General features: G+C 33.5%; 1 protein-coding gene across 1 annotated transcript; it reads right to left on the minus strand.

The window, feature by feature from the left end:
* Nucleotides 1-1,941: 1,941 nt before the first annotated feature.
* LOC126810893 (mucin-2) lies at nucleotides 1,942-12,229 on the minus strand. Its single transcript, XM_050536236.2, has 6 exons — nucleotides 11,977-12,229; nucleotides 10,076-10,102; nucleotides 6,286-6,615; nucleotides 4,731-5,702; nucleotides 4,152-4,230; nucleotides 1,942-3,847 (listed from the first exon to the last, which is right to left on the minus strand). The coding sequence occupies exons 1-6, from the start codon at nucleotides 12,059-12,061 to the stop codon at nucleotides 3,691-3,693; spliced, it is 1,650 nt and encodes a 549-aa protein (XP_050392193.1). The 5' UTR covers nucleotides 12,062-12,229; the 3' UTR covers nucleotides 1,942-3,690.
* Nucleotides 12,230-12,420: the final 191 nt, after the last annotated feature.

Raw genomic sequence — 12,420 nt, forward strand, 5'->3', positions numbered from 1 at the left:
TGACAAATAGATCTCAGAAAGTACATGCTTAAAGAAGTATTATATGACAAATGCGAGCTCAAAGCGGGTGTGCCTCAATGGCCAGTCTTAAGAACTTTGCTTTTTCTTATAATTTATCAATGACATTGCAGACGGTACAGTAGGACTAGGTAGACCTTTTGCAGACGATACTTCTATTGGACATGTGGCTTCGAATTACAAAACTTTACAAAATATAATCAATATAGATTTAAATTCTGTAAATGAGTCGCCAAAAAAGTGGCTGGTTAAATTCACTAATAAAACTGACACAATGGTTTTTAGTTTAACAAACGTGGAAAGTAATCTGATATTTGATTTTCGTGAAACGACACTAAAACCTGTCAACATACATAAATATTTAGGAATTATCTTCAGTAGCGACTATAAATGGACTAATCATATTGATAAAATGATTAGCAATGCCTCGAAACAGTTAAACGTTTTAAGAAAACTGAAATATAAATTAAAGAGAGAAATGTATTTAACATTTATAAGGCGAATACTGGAATATTCATCTGAAGTGTGGGTCAATTGTAGAAAAATCAATTCTGAGCGTGTAGCAAAGCTCCAAATTGAATTGGCAGCTTGCATTGTAACGGGCTAGGCTTAACAAGTTTAGAATCCATTTATAAAGAGTCGGCGTGAGAAACTCTAAAAATTCGGAGGCTGGTCAGGTAATTGTCATTATTCTATAAAATTGTATATGCCTGAATATCTTACAGAACTTATATCAGATATATTATGACAAAATAACAGTTATGATCTGCGCAACTCCCAAGATCAGAGTCAGAGTCTAATCAGACTGTCAGCACATCAAAATTCCCTTTTTTTCCTACCCACTGTTACATCTGTGGAACTCTTTGGATTTACATTTGAGATACTTACCAACATTGTCTCTTTTTTATTTTTACGTGTGGTGATCTATATTTAAACATTTTAAACTGCTAATAAATGCAACGTCTTAAATAGAGATTATCTCAAGCAAATTTAGATGATAGTTTTGTTTGTTCATGTGGATGTGATATTGAAAACGCAAACAATTTCTTATTATCTTGTTCAAAATATAATATTCATAGATTACACACGTCATGATAACAAAATTGGAGATATTACAATTTGATGAAATAATATTAAGTTCTGATATTTTGTTGTATGGTAATGAATTACTAAACTGTGAAACTAACGTGCATATTTTATTACGTGTTGAGAGATATATAAAAATGCAGGTTGCTTTTCTTAATGACACATTGGAAGTTCAAATAATGCTCATTTGTGTGAATTCTTTGCAATAAATATTAACCTATGTGTTTAAAGATAGTTGCGAGACTCGTTGTACGATCACACGTCTTTGTTATTATTTGTGTTACGATTCAGAGACAAAACACAATATAAAAATTCTGTAAATTAAATGATATGTTATAATTATTCTTCACCTTTCCGAAATTTATACCTGAGAATATGAGTTCACATATGAGAATATATAGTGTACAGTTAATCCACTAAGTAACACATGGCCTAGAAGGGTCTGACACAATTAAATTGAAATAATTTGATGGTGCACTTTGAAATTATTATGAAATTAAATTTCAAGAAGTTTCTACACATGAGTTCCATTATGATTATTTGTTTATGTAAATGAATATATATGAGATATTTAATATGTTTAATATGTTTAAATTAAAAAAAATCCCACCACATTCATATCTTTCTACCACAGTACACACCACATTCAAATCTTTCTATCCCATTAGGAAAAACATTGACAGGAAATTTAAATTCAAATGAACAAAATTTATCACGAGGGAATAGGCCAATACTGTTTGTAAATTGTTCTCAAGTCTTATTGTAACCGCGAGTTACACCTTGAATTGACAAGCAAATAAGTGAATAGAATTTGTTACAGAGTGAAAAGAAACCCCAAACAATTTTATAGTTTATTAAAAAATATATTTTAAAATAATGTACATAATGTATAATTTTTTTTACATTCTATACCGGATCATAAAACTTTTATAATTTTAATCAAATATAAATATACGTAATATACTTTATTTCATTATAATACAAAATGACGACAGATAATGATTGTGATGTTCTATCTAGAGAACAACGAGAACAGATGAAATGTGTTTTGAACCGAAACATCATTTTCCCTCAATTATTTTTTTTTCTAACAGTGATATTTTTATACCTCGACATCTAAGCATTTCAAGATCTGAAATTTGAACAGTCTGCAAAATTGAAAGCGTAAGACACAACAGATTGTTATATTAAATTTTGAAGTCCCATCTGGCCGTTGTTCTTTTTAATATGGATGATATTTGTGGTAGATTAATCATTGTTGATAATATATGAACAACAAAGCAATACGCGCCTAATATATACCATGATGAAATATAAAAATGGTCTATAAACGTCTTTGTTGACAATGCTGTTTGAGACTCTATAGAAGAATAATTTAAACATATCAAAAAGAAAATTGTGAAATAAAGCAGGCAATTGTTGATAAAATAGATTGTAAATTTAATTGTTGATAACGTGTGGAAGTTTTTGACGAAGTTGAGATTCTGTAGAAATTTATTTATAAAAATAATTGTTGATAAACAGAGAATCTCCTACGAGTCTTTTTCGATATCATAAACGACGAGTAGGAGATTTTATTTATCACCCAATCCTTTCTTACATGCACAAATAAATAAATATAATTCTTTGCTATAGATTTCACTTTTACTGAACCTGATTACATTACGGCGTAGTGATACACCATTTTTTGACAGCAATTCAACCATTGCAAAGTCCTTTATATTGACCCAGTGTTTCCATCAAGGCCAATTAAATAAAAAAAAAGTTCATTTTTAATAAAAAAAAAAGAAGTTACTTTGAACAAAAAATGAACTGTTCTTTGAAAATAGAAAAAAGTAGTTCCCTTTTAACTGACCAATCAAATTCATGTAAAGCGATATCTCCTAAGGAGATATCAAAGTAGATTCTGAATGTTATCATACAAGCGATATCTAGTGTAGAATGTGTTATTGAGTGATAAAGTAATTTGACGATATTCTGCAGAACAATATTTATAAAAATGCAAACAATATTGTTGACGATATTTGTCAAAATAATTTATATTGATCAATAGGTAAACACATTTTTTTTATAAAGTAGTTGATATGATATATAGGCTTCGTAGAACAATAGTGATCATACTAATAGAGTCGTTCACTGAGAACTCCGTAGAAAAATAGTTATCAAAAAATGAGGTTGATTAATGACATGTTGTGGATTAATATGTTACATTACTGAGAAGAGTTATGGAAAGAGTTTTAGTTAGAGTCTTCTAAATGTATATATAAATTAATGTTAAGTTTCAAAACTCATTTGAGAAATATTGATGTTTTCTTTTACACTCATAATTCATTTAAGAAATATTGTTGTTTTCTTTTACACTGTCATAATATTATTTAGTTTAATAAATACATCTTGTCATTCTTACCAAATGTTGTGAATCAGATATATATTGAATATATAATCTAATCACAGCTACTATAATGCATAAAATACTAAATCAGTAGATGATAATGCTGAATTTTTATCACATGACCTTATCGAAAATTCCCTAAAATTTACTCCCGGAAACTTTTGATTCAAAACCACACATAGAAATCTAATTATTCACAGCTCCTTTCCGTTGTTATATGGAACTATTTGAGGTGTATCATCTGATAAATCCGTTCCTTCCGTAGTTGTTTTATCACTGCCCTTTTCACTGTCAGGCTCCATTGCCATGTTGAGATACGTCGTTTTCTCCCTTGGATAAGAACCCTTTCTTCTGCATTGAAAAATAATATGTTAATTATATGAAGGATAAACCTCTAAATTCAAAAATCTATAAATGTATTATCAGTGAGCTGAAAAGAAAATGTGTATCTCTTATCGCTCTCTACTTCAATACTAAGCATAATTCGTTATTTCCATTCTAATTCTTCAAATCATTGTTTCAATAAAACGTAGCAAAGATCTCTGTGTTAAAATTATATTTGGAATATTATGTAGTATTGGCGTGTGCCATCATTGTTCTTTAATGTACTCTTAACACCAACTACGTCATTTTTGGCTAAACATATTGTACTTGCCTTTGTCTGTTCTTATAAATAATAGCACCAACCAGGAATATTATCAGAGCAACAAAAATAATTACTGCTATTACAATCACTGAAAATAGAAAATAAGTGACACTGACTATTTCATTGTGAAATATTAAGATTCTTCAATGAGTTGAACGTTAAAGTTTTTGAGCGGGATTTCAGCGATATTGGGATCCCATAATAACTACAACACTGTAAAAGTTGAATATCTAATAGGAATATCTGCCCATTTATGGTTTAATTCCGTTCGGCATTTACAAAGATATGCTGAACATAAATTCCATCGATCAATGTTGCTCCCTCTTTAAACAAGCCCACCGCCATCTTTGTTTCGCTACATCTAATTATTCTACCTGTTTTTAATCTGACTGAATCCAAGTCGTTGGTATTTTGATTTTGTTTTCTTAAGTAAATGTTAAATAATCTTATTAGTGTAAATTAATCAATGAGAATTTTGACATTTTTCTCAAAATTCAAATGAAGTACATAGTCTTTAAGTACAGCTTTTTAACGGTACCATGGTTATACATCATCTTGTCTGTTTACTTTATCAAACGTTTATATTACCTGCAATTACTTTGTTGTCCATTCCGGACTTTGTCGAACTTTCGGTCACATTGGTAGTGTTTTCTATGGGAGTCGTAGAGTCAGGAATTAAAGGACGCCCAGATGTACTTTTAGTTGTGCCTATGGATACTGATACTGACGTGGTGGGGTTCTCTGTGCTGGTTGGTGTAACGTCTGAGTTCGCCGTCTGCATGCTGGATATAGAGGTCAGTTCGGTAGTTGCACTAGTCGCAGCATTACCTGTCGTTGTTTGTTCTGTAACGTTTGAGGTCATAGCTGTAGACGATGAAGTTGGTACATTTGGTGGTGTCGTTGTTTGTTCTGTAACGTTTGAGGTCATAGTCTCCGTAGACGATTTATTTGGTACATTTGGTGGTGTCGTTGTTTGTTCTGTAACGTTTGAGGTCACAGTCTCTGTAGAAGATGAAGTTGGTACATTTGGTGGTGCTGTTGATTCATTAAGAATGTTGGTAGTTGCTGTAGATGATGGGTTTGTCGTTGATAATGTTTCTACTGAGAGCGTTGTTGAAGAAACAGATGGGACTGCTGCAGTGGATGAAACTATCGATGTTAATGAGTTAGTAGTGGTGGGGATGCTTGTTACTGTTAATGGATTTGTCGATGTAGTTATCTTTGATAATGGCGGAGTGGTCGTTGCCGATGTGGATGTTATCACTGATGGTGTTGAAGATGGCAACTGTGTTGTTGTTGTTGGCGGAGTTGTTGCGGGTGGCATTGTTGTGGCTGATGGTGTCGACATAACCGCGGAAGAAGTAGCTTTGCTAGATGCTGAGGGGATAGTCATTGTCGAAAAAGTTGCATCGCCCGTTGATGCCGAAGGGATTGTCGTTGCGGAAGGAGTTGTAGATTCGGTAGATTTTGTCGTGGCTATTGTTGTGCTATCTGTTGTTGAAGATTCGGGTGATGTGGTAGTTTGGGATGCACATGTCATGGATACATTACCCACAGAGCCTGCAATATAATGTATTTTGTTTTAGACATTTAAGTTTGAACAATTAATCGGGAAGCTTAGTAGTCAGCAATCTGGGTATCAGAGAAATCAGGAAACCACTGCGATCTCCGAGCATATTACAACATAATCGCAGAAAAGACCCATACTAATATCGTTTTATATTTCCTTAATGTATAAAATAACCTCGCCCAATAGGAAAAGTCTCTATAAAATCTTAAGTGTAGCTACTTGCTCTACGGAAGTTGGTTCGTAACCTTTGGAAAATGTATTTATTTGATCTATTAAAGTACAAAATATTTTCCATCCAAATAACTCAAATCATGTTCAGTCTTTGCTTATTGTACATTTAACACATAATATTATGGCTATTTACAGTTTACCGATCTAAAGCCTTCCATATGTTCATAAATATACCCCACTTTTTAAATTAGTGTTCAAATAACGTTGGATTACAATTAACGAGGTTATTGAGAAATATTATTTGAGATGATTTCTAATAAATATCCATATTTAGCAGTTGATGGGAAAGGCGGGCTAGAGAAGGCAAATCATTCCTACTGATTCCAGGTTATTGCCACTTACCGGTTGCTGTTGTAGATGCCTGTATAATTACACAATATCTTACATCGGCGGGAGATGTCGTTTGCCTAGTAATTACATCCAATGTTTTTCTAGTTAGAGTGTCGAGTCTCGTCCCAGCTACATCACAACGAAACGTTACTGGGAAAATAGATGAGAATTGAATCTCAGACCCACAGCCTGCATAGCCTGGTGCAGAATACATATTAATATCCAACGAATCCACATTGGTTGATAATCGACATACACAGGACGTATCATCGGGGGTCATTTCTGAAGTATCCATGAATATTCTTGATCCAGATATGCTGCCATCAACACAAGGTTTTACAACTACAAAAAATGGAGAACTTACAATTAATTTCATTTAAATATTGAGAGAATTTTTAGTTCAAATACAGGATGCTTTAATGTAATCGAACAGGTTGACATTAAAATATATAAGATATCGAATTAATTCTCTATTAAAGTAGATGGAGAACTTGCAATTAATATCATTTAATTAGAAATAAATGGGGTTTAACGTTCTACTATTTTGCTCCTAAACTGGGCTAATGAAGACGGGCATACAATTAATTTCATTTAAATATTGAGAGAATTTTTAGTTCAAATACAGGATGCTTTAATGTAATCGAACAGGGTGACATTAAAATATATAAGATATCGAATTAATTCTCTATTAAAGTAGATGGAGAACTTGCAATTAATATTATTTAATTAGAAATGAAATGGGGTTTAACGTTCTACTATTTTGCTCCTAAACTGGGCGAATGAAGACGGACATACGCCATACAGTGTGCTATGAGGGAAATTTTGCCCGGGCAACGGCGCTACGGCCTACTCTTATATCGAATTCCAACTGCCAAGGGATCTTTTACGTGCACGCCAATTTGTACACGGGACCTCGGTTTTTCGTCCCATCCGAACGACTAGACAGCTGTCCTTGTCAGGCCCTCCGTCCTGCATCACTGACAAGGGGGAAACCACGCCGGAAAATCTGGATGAACTTTCTCGGCCAATGCAGGGATCGAACACCCGACCTCCAGGCTAGCGAGCCAGCGCCTTACCCACTTAGCCACGTGATCCCCCCATTTAATAAGAGTCGAAGTAGACAGGACAATTCTATATGGTATGCTCTGATGCAATCGAACTTTGTGGCATGAAATTATTGTGATAGATTGCAACTGTAACCGAATTAAGTCACGATGAAGGTAGAAGCGTTGTCAAACGCTTGCGTGATCATAATGTCCAAGGAGTGGCGTGGTTTCGAACCCACACTTGTACTTGCATAACCCCTTGGGAGATCCCAGATCCTCCCACTACCAAAGACCCCTACGTACAAGCAAATTATTAAAGGCTCAATACAACTCTTGTTGTAACAGAATACTATGTCCCAATCTTTATTCTGGTCAACAAATTATACTATTTTACAGTATTCCAATTAATTGATGATACAAATTTCATCTTAACACGCCTAATTTAAAAAATTGGAAAAATCAACTAAATGATTTGAAAAGCCTAACGTAAACCTTTTCAAATGTGACTTGGATTTAAAAACATTTTCGAACCCTCTGGACAAGTAAAATAGGATGTAATGGATAATTTACACAACAGGTAGGGCACTTAAACATCTAATAGTTATAATAAGGCTAATATTTATTTACTGGAGCTGTCAAGCCAGCAAGAGTGTTATCGTCCCTTTAAAATAAATTGGTATCATATGTCAGTCCCTAAATGACCTAGGTTTTGTTGAGTTGACGTTAAACACAATTTCTTTTCTCTCTCTCTCTCTCTCTGACCATGCCTAAATCTCCTCCTTATCTCTGATATGAAATCAATAATACTTAACAATCCGTTCTGTACACAAGACAGTTAAGGTTATTATTGGCAAGTTAATATAAAACTCATCCACAGTACTACTTCAGCAGTAGATTCATTTTTACTTTTCTGGCAACATAACTGTAAAGTGCTCGTAATATATTAGGGATCTACGACTCATTGACGACCATAGAAAATCTAAGAAAAAGAGGGAACAGGGTTTAACGTATACTCAAGAAAAATCATTTTGTAAAATATGACTAAGGTCTGTTTATCTTTGATAATTTACCTATGTTACACGCCACAACCAACATAGCTGTGGGTTCGGGTAAGCTATTAGGGAGAATTGTAAAACCTAAGGGCAATCACTCCCCCCCCACCGGTCACCACTTCCATGACATGTAAAATCGTGGGGTTGAACCGACAATAAATTATGAAACTGGCTATAACCAAATGCTCAAGGGAGCATAACCATGAAAGATGGAGCGAAATTTAAAGAATGGGGCTAGAACGTAGTAACTTCAACAATGATTAACCCTAACTTTAGGTCAACTTTTACGTGACACGTTAAATCAAACAGTGATTTTCTTAAATCCGAACAAATGATCTAATCTAAAAAATGGTCCTTTTTGTGATTGTCTAAGAATCATCATGACAATAGAAGGCGTTACATTTAACCAACGTAATTACATAGTAATGAGAGGGTCATACGTTGATTTAGTGGGAGTGATGGATTGTTTGATATAAACAAAGTGAAAAAGAAAACTATAAGTAAAGTATCTATTTCCACGGGTTCGAATCTTTCTATAAGCTTAACAGATGCGGGCAAAAATATTGAAATGCAGTTCATAAACTGGCATCGTATTCTCAACTATAGGATTTAGCATCCATTTTGTTCCGTACGTTATAGTCAAATGTTCTAACCCAAATTCTGTAGTACATTAATATAATCTTGATATGACCTCTATTCCTTATCAGATGTTTGATTTACTCGACGGAGAAAAGATATTTGATATAGCGCACACAAAAAGTGTTTAATATAAGAATAGAGTCAAGACTATAAAATGTCTAGTTTATAATTTCCCCGTCTATTATTACAGGGCTTATATTGTTACACGAGATACAAGAATTAGGATGAAATATAGCCATCTGACATAGTAAAATGACATTCCTAAAATTTTACATTAAGATTCCGGACAGGACTCATCTATTAATTTTAAAGTAGTAAAATGTTAGCCATGTCAAATTCTCCAAGACGTTTACGGCATACTATGCCTCTGGCACGTAAATCCTTTACTACTGATAGCTTAATGGAACGCAATCCAGATCGGGGAATTTTGGGGGGGGGGGTAGATCTATGAGTGCGGGGAGATAGGTGCAGACTGTCTGGTGCATGTCCTCCTAGTTTGAACTTGAATTTCGCAAACTATATGGTAGAAGCTACATCCAAGGAAAATGCATATCTGTATAAGTTTTGTCACATACGCTGAGCAAGGATCACAATAGACGTGTGTGTAATTAGAGATATATCTTTAGTTGCTCTACCTTGTGATTTCTTACAGTATCCAAATATAAAGATGTGTATAGGGTATGTGCTGTAAATAATGTTTCTATTAAACATACATTATGCAAGAGCTAAATCTGCATAAATATAACCTATTAATTACATATTTATTAACAAATTTAAAGTTATAAATTGTGGAACATTTAACTTGCAAATACTAGTAATTTTTTTCAATAAAACCCATATAGCTCCACTTGGTATCGATGTAGACCACATTGATAAATAAGGATAACTTAATATACCAGAAGGGCGTTGGCTTGTTTTACTTCAGTAACAAGACCCGGGTAGAAGGGGATTTTCCTATTGTTACACCTCTATTGTTACCCACCTAGAACATGTGCACCTGTAATTGTTATATACAGGTAAAGTCAATATTGACTGATTTTCTACATTCATGTTATTATACTATACCTTGTACTGAACTAGGACATTCACCACCTGCAATAGAATCAAACATTATGGTAATTTATCAAAGATTATGACGTAAATTCCTTAAGTTTTTGTATTAATGACTTCCTTGCCAATTTTACGTAGATTTACGATTGGGTGGAATTATTTAAGGACATCTGACAGATTAGCTTCCTTGAAAGTCTAAACTTATTTTGAATCTTAAGATGAACGTTCAAAACATCCCACCCTTCGTGGAAATGGACGTAAAACTCCAGGAACGAACGAAATGACACTAATATCTCGGCCACCCTTGGTAAAGATTCGACTACCTTGTGGCTATACTAAATCGATACTAAACATCGTGTCAACTATTTAATTCTAATGTTGTACTTCCGATCCAAGGCGAATCAAATCTCGATTTTAGACACAATATAACCACAGAAGCAGTGAAATTAGTAGGGGAGGGCAAAATGATTCATTGGTTAACAATATTGCTACTTAGTAATCGAAAAAGTATGGCGTATGTGTTGTATGACAACAAAAATGAAGCTTAAAATGTAGTAAACAAATATGAAAACAAACATTCAGACTCAAAATAACACCAACTTATATTTTTACCGTTAAGCCTTATCCGAAAATAACTTAAACATTGAATATGCAAATAATATTTATCATTATGTACTGTTGAAGGGTTTATGATGTTTTGAAGAAATATACATTTTAGCAGCATGTCTAAGACATTAATGGTGAACAAAAAGTGAACGGAATTCGTAATTATTGGAGAAACCTAATATTAAGATATATTTTATATACAGTAAAATACCAACAATCAAGATACGGATGATTGCATAGCCTAGGGTCTTAATAAATCACTGAAACAAAGCTGATATTAAACGACAGCTATATTTACTGCTTAATCCACGATGAGTGTTTTTGATATTTTAGTACTGCTATAACCTTGAATCGCAAGCATGTGTGAATTATTAATAAGTTAAAATGACTAAGCTTAGTCTTTGGAGTTTGTATGTTAAACTGCGTTATGGGATAACAATCTGTCTTCGTTGAAAATCGTTTGATAAAGCTAGATGTAATTGATTTTGTGTTCCATTGTTGACAAAGTATGCCAAAAATTAAACTAAAATTATTAAACAAGCCTGTTTCTAGTTAATCTTTCGAAACATATTAAAATTATATGGAACTGTTCCATCACTAATTGAAAAACACAACAAATACCCCGCCCACCCCCAAGTCATTCTTTATTTTGACATAATCAAAGCAGTTTAGCTCCTTTATTGTTGGCTATAACTATACAGCGTAATTTAATGTCGAACTTAAACGAAACGAAAATAATTGCATTTCGTTTCTGGATATGGAAATTAAAACCCAGTTTATACTACGAAAACTCTTTGGTGCCAGGAGCAATATTACCAGTAAATACTTAGCGTTATATAGCAGACAAATCATATACATGACGTACTTTACGTAAAACACATACTATGATAATAACTATGATTCTTCACTATGAAATCCTAGAAATATATGGAAGTCGACAAGGCAACGTGAAGTTAGCACGTTATTCGGGATTCGTGTTTCGAATAAATGTATAATTTGATGGTTTAGTGACAAATTAAAGCCTGACTCTTGTAGAAGTCCTTTTATACACATAATTGATATTTTTCATTCTAAGCAACAGGACAAGAATAGCTGACAATGGCTTTCCACCTGCGTTTTAACATGTGGTCTATAGAATATACTCAACAACTATGATTTCAGTTAAGGTTGGTAATTAATTCCCCTGAGAAATAACATTCTTTTGCACCTCTTTTCTTCCTGATAATTCTATAATTGAATAGTATTAACAACGCGAATCACAGGGATTAGGGAGAGGTCAGAGTTTAAATTTCAAAATTTAAAATACCTACCTCTTACAACGGATACTGATATCCAAATCACAGTTAAAACCCATAAAATATCATCCTTTAATACTGTTTTCTTTAAATAAGGCATCTTGGTCCACACCGAACGATGTACACGACAAAAATATTGTCTAAATCACAGCCTCGTCTCGACGGTCATCACACTACACAAGTCGTTTAACATTAATATTATAATCACGTTGGTTAAAAACAATGTCTATGAAGCGTGTGTGAAACGCCCAAGAAAATATATTTCAACGAAACAGTTACCTGGTGACTCGATTTGTAATATATTTGTTACTTTGTGCAAAAAACAAGGTGTAAGTGGCTATATATAATTTTTCTAAAACACGAGTGTCGTAATCCCTAGGTTTACTCTCCTTGCTATTCTTGTCACCAATTCCTAAACGTGCTTCAACGTTCGTCACATCAAACCCCGTTTAGTCTTCT

Source organism: Patella vulgata, chromosome 2 (assembly GCF_932274485.2).
Source record: "Patella vulgata chromosome 2, xgPatVulg1.2, whole genome shotgun sequence".
NCBI classification, from domain to species: Eukaryota; Metazoa; Mollusca; class Gastropoda; family Patellidae; genus Patella; species Patella vulgata.